Source organism: Lutra lutra, chromosome 3 (assembly GCF_902655055.1).
Source record: "Lutra lutra chromosome 3, mLutLut1.2, whole genome shotgun sequence".
Taxonomy (NCBI): Eukaryota; Metazoa; Chordata; class Mammalia; order Carnivora; family Mustelidae; genus Lutra; species Lutra lutra.
The window spans coordinates 200,458,573-200,473,462 of record NC_062280.1 but is presented as its reverse complement, the minus strand read 5'-3'; the positions used below and the strand labels follow the sequence as shown (position 1 = coordinate 200,473,462).

Here is a 14,890-nt window from a genome sequence, read left to right as displayed (position 1 = left end):
GGGGTAGAGGCAAGCCCTCGGGGGGCGGTGGCAGGGGTGCACACTGGGGCCGTCAGGAGGAGACGTCCTTAGGAAAAAGTCTTGGGGAAGCAGGACGGTATTGCCTCTCCAGGTCCGAGACAGCGGGGGGGGGGCACGGCCTCCAGGAGCAGCAGAGGGGCTGCGTGGGGTCCCCATCGGTGCCTTCTCCCTCCCCCGGCTGGCCCCTTCCATTAGGTGGTCTGCACAGGGCCGCAGGGCTCTCTGGAAGACAAGTCCCAGAGCAGCTTGTGACCGGGCTGGCCACACGCATGGTTTGGGGCACACGGGGTGCACCACAAGAACCCACCGCAGGACTGAGAATGCACGCTGACCAATGGTGCCCTCTTGTGGCCGGAAGTGAATGCTGCCTGCGACCCAGGCGGTCCCATGGTGCCCCACCAGGAACGTGGGGGACAGGCCCACTTCACAGGCTGCGCTGGTGGGGACAGTGAGTTCCAGGCCCCCCCCCCCCACCATCTGTCCGCCCTCCGCTCTCTCTCCTCTGGGAATGGCCAGGGGTCCCAGCTGCCTCCCGGGGATAGGGTGTTTGGGATCTTCCCTGCCAGCTGTCTGAGGGGCCAGAGCAGGCTTCTGAAAGCTGGGAAGATGGACCGGTTGTAAGACAGTCCTGCTTCACGGCAGAGCTGTCAATGCTGGGGCCCCTGTCTTCCCACGGGCTCGGTCCAGATTTCCAAGCACTGGAGGGAGCGGAGCTGAAGCCGTCCCGATTCCCGGGAGGCTACGGGCCGCACCTGCTTCCTGAGTCCCGGCCCCACTGGGAGAGCCCTCACCGGCCAGAGCATCACCTGAGGGCGCTTGGCCCGGTTATTTGAAGTTAGCAGCTGTGGAGGGACGGCGGGCTTGTTCCACTTGGCCTCCTTCTCTGGGTGGACAAGAGGCTCCTCGGGAAAACCGCTGGTATCAAGCTGATGGTTATGGACAAACCCCAGGCTTACCCTTCTACCTTCCTTTTAAATTGTCAAAGACCCCAGAGCTTGGAGGGGCTGGGACAGGATCCCACAGCCCTCTCACGGGGCAGGCTCAGAGGTGAGCCTTGCTGGGGCTCCAATGCTGTGCTGGGAAACACCCAGAAAGACTCCTATGACCCAAGCCACCTCTGTCCTTGTATGTGCGAGGGACAGCGTTTGGTCACATGCCGTCTGTGGTGGCTGCTTGGACCCTTCGCTGCCCAAACTCCTGGAAGGCATCTAGAGCCTCACCCACTGACTCACCCATCTCCTGCCATGCCCGGGAGAGGGCACGAACAGCTAGACACAGGGTGGGTTCCTCCAGCCCACCGAGGGCGGCGTCCCTGTGCTCCTGAGCCCAGTGCCCAGGACCCGAGGGTCCACTGACCTGCACCAGTCCTCCGCCCGTCAGGGATCACTCCCCGATCCCATCCCGATGCCATGTCCACACTCACCACCACTCACTGCCCTTCCCCAGCCCCGCCAACTTGCAACTTTCTTTCCACCAGCAGCAAAACTGTCTCCTTAATTGTGGCTACAGATCCCTTTAAAGAAGTTAAACTAGGTTACTATTGTCTCCCAAAGACTGACTAGGCAGATGGACACCGCCCGTGTCTATAAAACAGAACTCTGACCCACGACCTGCAGCCACCAGCCCAGAAAACCAGCCCACAACGTCGGCCGCAGCCGAGACAGCCGGGCTGCCACCAAGAAGTCACTGCTGCGGGAAGGTGACTGCTGTCTCCAGCAGCAATCCTGGAAGCCAGACACCGCCCGCCCCGCCCCCTCTTGCCTGCCCCCTGAGCCACCTGCCCCTGCTGGCTGGGATGTGATCTGTCACGGCCGCTTCCCCAGCTCTCGTCCTGTGTCCAGGGACCAACCAGAGAAAGCCCAAGGTGCTTCCCTGACCCTCCTGCTGGAGGACGAGGGTCCCAACTGCTCAGTCAGTCCACATCTGCGAGCGATGTTTTCTGGAGTGTGAACACCTACAGGTTCCGGCGAGCCGGGAGGCCTCGAGGTCGGGCTGCGCGGACAGCGAAGGTGAAGGGTTTAAGGAGCGACAGCAGCTGGTGGGGGTTCCGAGCCCCCACAGCTCCTGCTCGGCCCGGGGGCTCAGGACCTACGGCGGAGGACAGTGAACAGGTGCCTCTCGGGCGTGAAGGGACCTCGGGTACACAGGACACCTCAGCAGCATCAGGCCTGTGGTGACAGTGTCTCCGAGCAGCCCCCAGGAGGCGGGCTGAAGCTGGCATGGGCACCGCAGGAGACACGGCCCGGGAAGTGGGTAGGACCCTGGCAAGAGGCAGTCACAGGCCGTTGCATGTCCCAGACCGTCCCCGGCCTGGGGCAGGACGGCTGTTAGGTGCAGCATGGCCTTCTGTGGCAGGGCTCTGGGGTCTAGGGCCCTGAGGGCCGGGCCAGCCTGGGGGACAGGCAGGTGTCTGGGGGTAGACGGTGCTGCGGAAGCCTGGCCTCAGGCACGAGCCACCCCTCCCAGGGCCCGGGACCGCGGCAAGGCCTCTCTGTCCCTCGCCCCACAGTCAGACCGCGGTCTGCAGCCTGTCTTCTTTTGTAAGGAAATGTCGTGGGCGTCTTTGTCCTTGGAACTCACGGGCCCAGGTCTGAACCGAGAATGTGGACCATCCCCTGAGCTCTCTATCTGGGACTCCCGGGCTGTTTCTTCTCTCTTCTTAGGAGTCCGAAACCCGCTCGTTGTGGTACCGTTTCCGTGACGTGTTTACCTAACACCGGTCAGGGTTTTATCCCAGTGGAAACAGTTTAAAAAAAAAACCCTCCAAGCTCCTTTTAAAAACTCTCCCGCCCATGGTAACCCTCTGTTCCGAGTCCCTCGGGTCCCGTCGTGGCTGCAGAGGCTCAGGCCGGCACAGTGACATCACCACTCCGGCACAACCCAAGAACTAGCCCATTAAGAACAAACCAACCCACGGGAATTTCTCTGAAGAGCCTGAAACCTGCATGTTTACGTTATGTTCCAGCTTTTCCCGCAAATCAATCAATATTTGCTTCTGACAAAAACAAACACAGAAAACCCAAACTATGATATCGGGGCAAATCCTCCTGAATGTACCCGGAATTTCACTCACGACCATGGGGCGGGAGCAGGGACAGGCATGGACAGCCCGGAGCTCAGCCGCCCAGGTTCTCGGGAGCTCCACGGTGCATGAGGAAGCCGGGCATCTCATCTGCTTCCACGGATGATCCCTAACCTAGCTCCGAGACATCGCGTCCCCCAGCAGCCGACGCATGGACCAGCACGTGTCCCAGACGGAGCTGTGGACGAGCCGGATGCAGGAGGACATGCACCGCAGATCCCACTTCCACAGCTCCTGGAGTGTCAGGTTTGTGGTGTCGAACGGGATGGTATCGCTTCGGAGAACGAGAAGGCTCTGGAGATGTGTTGCACAGCAATGGGAACATACTGGTCCTACTGCTCTGTGCACTTAGAGATGGCTACGATGGTAAGTCGTTTGTTAGGAACATCTTACCATCCACTTTTTAAACACTATTTAAAAAAAATCTTAGGAACCACACAAATGCCTTAAATACATTAAAAGAGGTTGCATAGGGTCCGCCAGTTCTTTGAATCATTGAGAGAACTACTTCCCAGGGTCATAAAGTTACCACTGTTGGAAGTCAGACCCATGCAGAGAACCTTCTGGAATCTCAGTACCTGCCCCAGGCTCGCGCTGCAGGCCTGGAGTGCCGCACTCTAGGACCTGCTGCCTCTTCTGTCCTGACGCTCTCAAGCCCGGACCCCATCTGACTCCTTCCCCCTGCGTCTGCCACAAGTGTCTCCTCTCCCCCGTGGCTGAAGCCCGAGCACATGTGTCCCCTGTGCCACCTCCAGCCACGTGGGACTGACATGCTGCAGGGTGACAGCAGCGAAGGAAAGGCTTCCCAGCCTGCAGCCCGTACCTCTCACAGCAGAAGGTCCTTATTTCCAAGGAGGGCAAGAGCCATGGTCTCTGCTCCTGCGCAGGGAGTCAGGGTACTAATCTCTTGCCCTTTTCTTCATAAATCAGGGTGTGGCCGCTGGTGACCTGCTCTCCCCATCGCGGACACAACCCGCTCCCAGCTGAGCTGCCCAGTGTGGCCACGTGTGAACAGAAATATGAGGAGCACGACCGACTCCTGAACTGTCCTGTTCAGATAGTTTTCATTTTTAAGTTGAAATGGCCACACCTGGCTATCACATTGTTGACGGTGACAGAGAAAGGTCATTGCAACCAAGGAAGAGGGCTGCAGGGGACAGGCAGCTTCTGGTCCCTGCCAGGAGTGCATGGCCAGGAAGACAAAGAGACGGAGCCCGCAGGGAGGAGGACCGCGTGGTGGGTGGTGGTCACTGAGCTCCCAGAGCTTCAGACCACGTGAGACAACGGGGTGAGCAAAGTCGTGGACGGCAAAAGCCCTTTACTTGCTAGTCACAGAGCTAGGGGAGGAAGGACCTCCCCGCCATGGCATCGGAGACGCATTACACACAGATCACCCCCAAGGTGTTCCATCTCAGAACCCCAAAACCAGCTACATGCAGGACAAGGCTCTTCGTTACAGGGGAATCTGCAGGGAAACAGGAGCACAGGTGAAGCCGCGTTGGGCTGGGAGGGCTTGACGTGACTCCAAGAGCACAGGCTCCAGGGGCTGCTGGGAAGGGTCCCCGTGATGCACTCTGGATGGAGCTGGGTCGTGCCGGGCACACCTGTGCCTCCCAGCGTGGAGAGGCACATGCCCCTGCATGGAACAAGGTTTCCACAGTACCCAGGCTCATCCACGTGGGGAAGGAGGCCGGTGTGCGTGGGGGCCTCCACTTCTCCGTGCACAGTGTGAGGGCTCAGTACACACTCACGCGCGCACGCCTCTCTCTACATTCGGACGCTGTGGCAAAAAACAGAAATCCCGTCAGCAGCAGGAAGTAAGGTGCTTCCGAAAGCACCTGCTTCTCTTCTTTAGCACAGTCCGTGCACATGATGTGTGTGTACACGTGTGTGTGCATGTGTGTGCGTGCATCTGTGTACGTGCATGCTTGTGCACACACATGAGAGGCTGTATGTGCCCATCGTGGGGGCAGGCGGGGGGACAGGCTCTCTCTCCCCCGTGTCTGGGTGATTGAACCAGCCAGGGAAAGTCAACGTCATTATCCCCTTCAGCTAACCCTAGAGGCTCCTGAATTCTGGTTTAACTGCTGAGCAGAGACTGCAGAGGAAGGCGACCCTCCAAACCCGGGGGGAGGGGTGCATGAGGCCTCGGGGGCCCAGCCTGGGGGGCCTGCAGGGCTCCTGTATGGAGGTGTCTGTCCAGGTCTCCTAAGCTGCTTTTTCAAAGAAAAGTTGGGAATCTCTCTTCATGTTGGCAACTCTGTGCACGTGTGACTGTGCACGAGTGTGCATGTGTGGACGTGTGAGTACACATGTGCATGTGCCTGTGCAAAATAGTGTCGCACGACTCTGTTTGTGGGGACGGACAGGATCAAACCAGTGCTGCCACAGGGCGGGTGAGAGGAAGGAGGAGGTTGGCTGGGGGCAAGCTTGGAGGGGGAGGGGCCAGGGGCGGATCTGTAGGAGGGGGCGGGGCCCAGGTTTAGAGCCACAGGTGCTGGCCACTCCCTCTGAGTCAGGGCCCCTCACCTCCCTTTCCTCTTGTTCTTCCCAAAAGCCCTCCCCTGTGCACAACCGACTTCATTTACTGAGAACAGAAGTAGCAGGATGGGATTTGGTTCACTGTGGGATCCAAGTGTGTCCAGAAGCCAGACATTTCTCGCAGACAGCGGTGGGGTGACCGGCCCAGGGCGCCCCTCTCTGGCTTGGTCCCTGCTGTGTGCAGGTCACAGATGCCCCCCCGGGGCAGGGCCCTGCGGACGGTGCTGAGTGAGCCTCTGAGGAAGGGCCAGAGTCCGAGGGACGAGCATGGCGAGACGTAAACCCCACGGTGGGGAGAGCTCCAAGGGCCGTCCACAGAGAGGCCCCCACGGGGCTGGACACCGGCTGACGGCTGACTGACCGTCCCAGCGCCTTTCCACGCTCCCTTGACCGAGGTTTCTGGAAGACCACGTTTCCCATTTACTGTGTGTGCGGCACACGGACAAGGCCCGCTGCGGCGTGATGCCGGACTGCCAAGGTAACTACCAGTCAGTGTCGTGGCTGAGCCCGGGGCATTTGCACCCACGATGAGGATGACCCACGCAGCACATAGTAGGGTGTTTTCAAAGATGAAGCAAAACAACGAGTTTACATCTCAGAGAAGCAGCCTGTGTGCGAGCTCTGTGCGTTCGACGGGCACCACCGTGGAAAAGCCCAGGCTGGGCCATCATGCTGTCCTTCCCCCTGGGGGCCCTGCGGCCCTGTAGCCACAGCCTGGGGGAGGGGCTGCGCCCTGTGTTCTGGACAGGGCCCCGCCATCTCCCCACCCTGGCGGGTCAGGACAGGTCTGTGCAGGGGCGGTGGTGGGGGCATCCCGGGTCCCCACAGGAGAGCCGAGCCATGGCCCCCCTCCCAAGCCGCGGTCATCCTGCAGACGTGGGCATGTCTGTCTGTCATTCCCTGTGGGTGTGGTTTCTGCCCCACAGTGTAGGCGAGCAGGACTGTGGGGAACACAGCCGCTCTGGGGTTAGATGGTGCTGCCCCTTCTCTAGCACTCTGCGCAAACAGGACCCCTTTGGGAGCCGACCTCCACGGCAACACCACAGTCAGGACTGACAACCCTCCCGAGGCAGCGGCGAGAGCCCCAGGAGAGGCTGCGGGGGCCCGCCTCATGTTCAACGGCCACCCAGCACCCGATTCCTGTCCTTCTGTGGGACCCCTTGGAAGCCCTCCATTGTCGTCTCACATCACAGTCACGCGGTGTCGGGCAGGCCCGGATCCGCCTCTCGGGCACTTGCACTTTCTGTCACCCACCTCCAGAGAGGAGGGCAACGTGAGAAAACCGCACACTGACCAACGCCCACAGCACTGAGCCCAGGGCTCCAAGCCCCTCAGCAGCTGACAGCCCCAGGGAGTGAGAGGCCCAACGTCATCTCCTTCCCTCTGTCCTCACATGGGCCGCGCCCATGCTCTCGGAGAGCAGCGTTCTGAGAAGGGCCCCTTCTGCTGGGGTAGAAGAGGAGAGACGGAAGTCTGCTCTCCTAGCGGAAGCGGCAAGGGCGGAGGAGACGCCGCATCAGACAGCCCGTGACCCACTTCACCTGCCTGCAAATGCACTTCCTCAGTCCCGCACGCGCTGGCCAGGTGCCTGCTGTTCCCAACCTGCGACCTCAGGCAGGCGTGGACCAAAACCACGCTGTCATCTCCACATTTCAGATAAGGTCCAGGAAGCCTGGTGGGCAAGGGGCCCTGAGGTGGACGGCCTGCTTCCTTCTCTAGGTGGGTGTGATGGAGGGCCTCCCTGAGGAGGTGGCCTGAGGCATGAAAAGGAGCCATCTGACATGGTCCCCTGAGGGGCAGCAAGTGCAAAGGCCCGAGGCCAGAAGGCCCGAGAGTATGCCCTGGGCCCAGCTGTCCCCTCCCAGCATCGTGCTTGCTGTGGCCTGGGGACAGGGCTCACCTCCACATCAGACCTGGATCATTAGCTATTGACATCTCCAGATATAACACGATTCTTTGACTTTTAAAACTCTAAGAATGACCAGAAACAGAGTGCCTGGTGACCTCCAGCCCTGCATTGAGCCATCTCTGCAGCAAGGCCACCACTGCCCACTCCGGGCACCGAGTCCTGGGCTGGCCGCCATGTCCCAGACTCAGGACGGCCCCCACCCAGAAGACCAGGGACTGCACTGGCGTCCACGGTCAGCTGCCAACCCCAGCCATCACCCATTTTCTCTCTAAATCCCCTTGAACTTATTTTTCCCCTAAAACCACTGTGAGTTCGGTCATCTCACACTCAAGGGGCTATCTGGTCCTACACTCCTGTCCCACGTGTCCGCCGCTGTGCACATGGGGGAGGGGCAGAGTTACCATCCTTGGTCTCTACCATGTCAAGCCCCGGCGTCCTGGCCTCCCTTGCCCAAGGAGCCTCCTCGGTGCCTCTCCCCAGGGAGCCCACATCATCCCCGCCGCCTCACAGCCGTGAGCTTACACTCCCTGCCTGGTGGCCTCAGGGCCAGGGCAGGGCTAAGCCCGCAGTCCTGTGTCTGATCCCGAGGCCCAGGGACAGTGAAAAGAGGCGCTCTGAGGTATTGCTGCCCGACCAGGAAGCCCCTCGAGGGCGCAGGGCCAGCCCAGGGACCCTAAGGAAAGCCGTTGACCCCCAGGGCGTCTGCTGTCCCTGCTCTGACTCAGCTACCCACAGCCTGGAGCTCGGAAAGAAAGGAGGGCAGACCCCATGTGACTCCGGCCGTGACCCCACCTTTCTCCTGCCAGGTGACTACTCAGCACCCACATCCCTGAGGTGGGCTCTGCACCCCCCAGGTTGCTAGAAGAACTTAGGACCCCCCACCTCTGACCGGTGACAGGGCATCCCTGGTTGGCAGTTTTCACACAAGAACTACCTGATCAAACTTGTTGTTTTGGTCTGTTTTCTGGCTTAGACTAATTCACGGAGCTCTGAATTGCACGACCTCAGAAACCTGTCCTTACGGACATGAAGGAATGAGGGCGGCGTCCACGGGGACCCGGGAGGCTGGGCTCCTGCCCTGCGGCTGACCGCCTCCTCACCCCAATGTCCCCGGAGGAATGAGGTCACCGCAAGGACGTCCTGACCACCGCACCATGGTGTTTACTCATCAGGGTGTGAGGTCCACATCTGCACCGCTTCTCGGGGTGCTGTGGGTGTCCCTGGACTGGCCCCAGGTGGTGTGGCTTCCGCCCAGTGTGGCCAGGAGGCCACAGACAAAGCTTCTCTGCCTTTCTGGAAGAGGGGACGCAGAACCACCACTGGGCAAGTTGCTTCTGGGGTCAGTCCCCCACCACGAGGATGCAAGTGGGACCCCGGGTCAGGCCAAGCCCCAGAGGGTCTCAGAGCCACTGTGCGCTGTGGCCTCCTTCCTGGGGAAAGCCCCTGCCAACACATGGTGGCCCTGGTGCCTGACAGAGGGAGGGAGGGTCCCTGGGCCCTGTGGGATCCCAGGGCTGGGGCTGGAGCCCACGTCTCCCAAGGGGAAGGCTTGGGATACCGCCGGCCGTGCAAGGCCCTGAGCCCCCTGGGCACCACCTCCCGCTCTGACTGCCACGGGGCTTAGCAACACGCACCTGGGGATGCTGGTGAGGTAGGTCATGACATTCTGGAACTCCTTGTCGGGGACGTCGCTGAAGGCCGGGTAGTCCGGGAAGGTGATGACGGGGCTGCCGTCCTGCCCACGCCCACCTGTGGAGAGAGCAAGGCAGCACTGAGCGCGGGCGCCTCCCCGAGCTCCAACCTCCGCTTCGAGTCAAACGCGCTCTGTCAAGGCTGTGCTTGCTTATCAGGAAAGACGCGTGTGCTTCTCAAGGAACCCCTTGGTGCGGACAAGAGTGACGCTCATTCCAACGATCCCCCGTTACCCTGCCTCCACGGGGCCGCCACCAGAACACCGGTTGTGCCACTTCCTGTCCTGCTCGCTCATCTGACGGGCACGGTTCTCTGTGCCGGGAGCTGCTCTAAACCCCGCACGACGCCCGCTCTCCTACCCTAGCCGACCTCCTAAGGCTTCAGACAATCGGGTCCTTCGACAGCGTGAGGGGGAGGGCAGCGGGCAGATGGGGGCACCAGAGGGACTTTGGTGGAGTCGGGTGTGTGGCTTGGGACCTGGGAACAGGCCAAAGGAAGGCTGAGTTTGGTCTGGGGCTCCTGTGGTCTGAACTGTCCCACCAACGACCCAGGGAGGGGTGGCTGGAGACGGTCCCCTGGAGGGACGGGCCCCTGCCCGCTGGCCCGGCCTGTCGCAGGCAGCCGGAGTGATGCCATGCTCCTCTCCAGGCCGAGCCGCGAGACACGGCCGCGTCTGCTCTCCCTGCTCGGAGATCCTCCTGGACGCTGACCGCCCCGGAGCAGCAGCCCCAGGCCCACCACGTGGAAGCCCGCCCTGCCAGGGAGGGAGCGGCCGGCTTCTTGTAGGGGTCCCACGCGTGTGAGTGAAGCCCCTGGACAGTCCAGCCGGCCTGCGCCACACGGGGCAAGAACCATGCAGCCAGCCCTTCCGGAATCCCGCCCGGGGACTTAACGATAAACCAATAGAAGGTGTTGTCTCAAGCTCCCTAGGCTTTGGGACAGCCTGAGCAGCGAGCGTGGGCTCCCCACACCCTGGATCTCCTTGGAGGGCACAGGGGCTGCCGCTGCCACAGCTCGGGCCCCTGGGCACCTCCTGGGGTCTCTTGGGCATGGCTTCCCTATGTTGCCGCATGATGACAATGTCAAAGGCAGCAAGTGTGATGGGCATTGATGGCGTGACGCTGAAAACCTCGCTGTCTGGGAGATCGGGGAAGCCGGGTGGCAAGCTCTCCCCGACAGACGCAGGGCACACCGCACAGGCGCTGGGGGGGCAGGGTCGGGCACACCAGTGCCGACATTCACCATGGGAGGCACCGGCCGCAGCATAAACTGGATGGTCTCCCGACAGTGTCACTCAGCCGGGTCCCTGGACTCACACCCTTGCGTGCGGAAGGAGCCCGGCCCCCATAATGCCCAGCCGGCTCGGTCAGGCCCACGGAGGATGACCTCACAGTCACCGAGGGGGACCTTTGTCACGTCCACCCAGTACCCTCCCAAGCTGCTGGCTGGTGTTCGAACACTCGAGAAAAGGTCTGTCCGGAGGGACTTGGGGCCGGGGCTCTGCCTCCTCCCTGGGAAATGCCAAGAGCAGTGGGATTATGACCTGGAGGAAGGTCAAGGTCATGAGTGTGGGTCACTGACACACTGGGGCCATGAGCCTTCAGGGTCCTGAAGGGGTGAAAACAGGTTGGGGAGATGAGGGAGCTGGCAGAGGGCCCACAGCCTCCTGGCTAGGCCTTGTCACAGGCACCACGACCGCTGCGTCGTTACGGGGTTCTCACTCCTCTGAAGGACAGCCCCTCCTCCCCGCTCGGGACAACGCCCCTCGCCGGGACGGAGGCTTCACAAGAGGCAACACCACCTTAACTGCGGACGAGTCCCCCAGAAACCCCTGTCCCGCTGACAACCTTCAGTACCCACCGGGGCCTGTGAGCTCTGGGACCACACGTCAGGGCCACATGTCAGGGCCGTAGGTCAGGGCCCAGCTGGGGGAGCGGCTCCCAGCCCAGGGCACCAGCAGGTGAGCTGGGGAAGGGCCAGGGCAGCCCCGGGAGTGCAGGGGTAGTCTGGGGACTCAGGAGGGGAGAGGCCCGTCTGCACGTAGGGCCACGTGCCTGAGGGGGGTGACCCCGAATGAAGTGCCAGGAACTGTGGCAGGGCAGCCACGCAGCTGCAGTCACACCCTTAGCACCCGCAATGCGCCAGCACTGTGCAGAGGCTGGGGTCGCGCACCATGGCCGGCCAGCCTGGACAGCAGGTCATTCCACAGAGGGAGGCAAAGCCCAGGCCTGCGGGAGGCAGCTGCAGGGTCTGGGGTACTGGGAACCCCAGGATAGGCCGCTGGGGCAGTCGGCCGCTCACATGTGTTGGCAATGCTCCGAGGCCTTTTCCGTGTAAGGTACTTGTGCTCAGCCTGGCGGCCCCAGCCCCTGGACGCTGCAAGAGTGAGGTCAGCTGTGCCTTATTCCTAGGAATGTTCTGGAGTCTGCAGGCAAGAGTGCTCGGCCCGCATCCCTCTCAGGACCCCGAGCCGCCCTCCCCCGGGGCACCGCACAGCACTCCCAGCCCTCGGTGAAACCCAAAGCAGCCCATGTCGTACGCCGTGTCCCCCGTTCCCACGCTTGGATGGGACCCGCGGAGTCCCAGGGATCCGGGGAGCTCTCAGCTTGGGGCGTGGACCCTCCCCCGGCCCGCCCGGCACTCACCAGACAGATACGCGAAGCGCTTCTTCAGCTGGTCCTGGATGTCCGCGGCGCAGAGCGGGCTGATGTCCCGGTGCATGATTTCATCTGCGGGGAGAGCAGACAGACGCCACTGTCATTCCGAGGAACCCGCCTCACACAGCCGCGTACATCCGCGAACACCAAAGGGGCCGGTGGTCATGTGCTTGGAAAAAGGGATTTCAATTTCCAATGCACAGAAGCCTTTGTTTCTCAGCGCGCAGAACGCTATGTGCTGGGAGGCTCATCAATATTTGAGATGTGGGGAGTGTCAGAGGCACCGAGGGGAAGCGGGCAGGAGGACGGATGGACAGATGGAGGTGCCGGCAGAGGAGCGCAGGGACGCGAGGGCTGGGAGCAAGGACAAGGTGCCTGTGAATGGCACCCGGGAGCCCACAGCCTTTGCCCCTGCCCTGGAAGGGGTTTGGGTGCCCCTGGGGCCAGTACAGCCCGAGCAGACCCCTGTAGGTCAGCGAAGAGACCTGGCCACCACCGCAGGTCCACACCTTCGCACACACATGGGAATGTGCAGGGCTCTGTCCTGTGCACTGGGCCCCTTGCCGGCCTGACGCAGACACAGAGGGCGGGGTGCCCAGCCGGGTCGCTGAGCAGGATGCAGGTGGGAAAGCGGGCTCAGCCTACATGCTGCCAGTCCTAGGGGTACCCCTACAGGGGTAGGGCTGCCGTGTGTCACCGTGGAGCTCGTGAAGCTGGGGCGCCTGCCCTGCTCTCACGTCTGTGAGCCTTGCCAGCAAGCAAGTGACCCGGAGCCAGACCCCTGCAGAATTGCGGAATTCGCATTCTGGGACATTAATACCATTTTTCCAAAGACACTCAGGACCGCACTGATGACTCACAGGTCCTGCTACACCAGGTTACGACCCGGGCCGCAAACCTCCTGGAGGCCCCGGTCAGGGAGCACTCTTCAGCCCTGAAGATCCCCGCAGAGCCGGCAAAACGCACCCTGCTCGGACCAGCCTGGCAGCCGGCTCTTCTGGTCTACAGACAAGCCTGTGTAGACGCTGACATACCGGGCACACAGGCAGGCCCCTTGGGGAGCCGCCTGCACCCGACGGCCTTGCCCGCCAACCCTGCCTGTGCTTGAGGGGGTGCGCAGGGCTCCGAGCCTGCTCAGCCCCATGAGCAGCGGTGGCCGTGGCTCTGGGCTCAGGAAGGGACAGCAGCTTGTGCCCATCTCACTCAGAACGCTGGGACCTGCATGGCCTCCCCAAGGGCCATGGGGAGGCTCAGCCATGGCTCTCCTTTACGGGAGGAAAACAGGGCAGGGGACATCTGCTCCGAGAGAGTTCAGCACGTGTTCCTAAATTCCAGACCAGGCGACCCGCGCTGCCTGCACACACACACTCGTTAGCAGCAGGCCTGGACGTGGCAGGGACAGGGAAGACATTCAGATGTTCCTCGTCTCAGCAGGAAGGACTCAGTACGTGGTGGATACCACACCCGTGCACCACTTCAGCCTCCAGATCCCCAGAGATGCTGGTCGTGGAGCACAGACCCCGGGAAGCCAGGCCTCCAAAGTCTGGAGATGGCCAGGGGCAGGGGAAGGCGGCAGATACTGAGCGGGCAAGTCCCTTAGCCAGGACCCAGCGTCGGTGACGACCATTGCCCAGATCTCACCACCACCAGCACCCCCAACTCCTGTCAGATCCCACCAGCCCATGAGGAAAGACGACCACGGGCGTCCAGGCCTCTGACGGTGGACACTGCATGGTCCCCCTCAGACCATGTCCACTGGCAAAGGCTTCTAGGCAGAACCTCATCCCAGAGTCCAGAGCTCAGTCCTGCACCACACAGCAGTCTGCACTGTGCCCGGCTCACCCGATGGCTCAGGGTTTCCCCACGTGCTGGAGATAGGCCTGCCATTACCGACCGTTGCTGCGCTGTCCGACAGACGGACGGTCCCACCGACCAGGTTGCTGTCGACGTGAATTTGGTCCCTCAGGCCTCAGGGCCTTTGCACGAGCAGCTTCCTGTAATGTGTCTCCCACGTCTGCCGACCAGTCCGATCTTACTGGTCAAGAGATCACATCTTCACAGAGGCCTTTGTCCACCTCCTGGCCTATGCTGTGCCTCACGGGGCCCTGCATGCCCGCCGGAGTGTCTGCAGACCACTACGCAAGCCCAGGGCCCACCCAGCAGCTGTTGGGATAGGAGCTCAAAGAGCTTGTGTTGAACAGAGGAAGCAAGAGGCGTGTGACATGGTGACTTCCTGCGGAGACAATCCAGCCAGTTCAGCAAAGTCCTTTCTGAACTACACAGGCTGGTGCAGGATTTCCGGAGCCCGTAGACCGCTGACCGTAGCCTCGCTTTGCATCCCACGCTCGCAGGGTTTCTGGGACGGAGCGTGTTGTGATACTGTGCCTTGGGCCGGAGGCCACATTGCAGGCGTGAATGAGAGTGTTACTCTGTGCATGGCCCAGACTGGAAACGGCACACAGGTGGGTCCACAGGCAGGGACTCCACCTAGAGGCCACTCCGCTTACATGGTCACTGCCCACCCCTCTGCAGCTGGAGATAAGTAAGGGCCACAGCGTGGTGAGTGTCCCTGTCACCTGCCAGCTTCTGTCCCCGGGGGCTGGGCCTGCATGGGCAGTTGCCACTCGGGGACGAGGGGAGGATACAGTTCACGGCGGAGGATGCTATGACCCCTAGCTCAGCAGGAAATGGAGGACCAGCCTCCCCCACGCCTCAGTGTTAGCAGTCTGGAAAGGAAGGGGGTCGTCCCAGCCGCGGACCCAACAAGAGGGTCAGGTGAGGCCCCATACTGTCACAGAGCAACTGTGTGGGAGCCCGTGCCGTCTCCAGCGTTTCCGTCTCAGCCGGACGCGAAAGGAGACCCCTGGGCAAGGGGCCTGTCACAGAGGCAGTGGGAGGGAGGCGGACAAGGCCTGGGCGCGGAGAGGGCAGCCTGTCTCTTTGGGCCCCCTCAGCGGTGGGGCTGGGGGCCCAGTGCAGGGCTGGGGA

At 61.9% G+C, this 14,890-nt stretch overlaps 1 protein-coding gene across 11 annotated transcripts in view; it reads right to left on the bottom strand.

The window, feature by feature from the left end:
- MCF2L (MCF.2 cell line derived transforming sequence like) overlaps positions 1-14,890 on the bottom strand; it is a 118,729-nt gene that overhangs the window by 37,682 nt on the left and 66,157 nt on the right. For 10 of the 11 annotated variants that reach the window (XM_047720460.1, XM_047720462.1, XM_047720466.1 and 7 more), the window contains exons 2-3: positions 11,891-11,974; positions 9,188-9,302 (exon numbers count right to left, since the gene is read on the bottom strand). In XM_047720460.1, coding sequence (XP_047576416.1) covers positions 9,188-9,302; positions 11,891-11,974 — 199 coding nt within the window. Of the gene's footprint in view, positions 1-9,187; positions 9,303-11,890; positions 11,980-14,890 lie in introns of all 11 variants that reach the window. The other variant, XM_047720463.1, reaches the window with a different exon arrangement.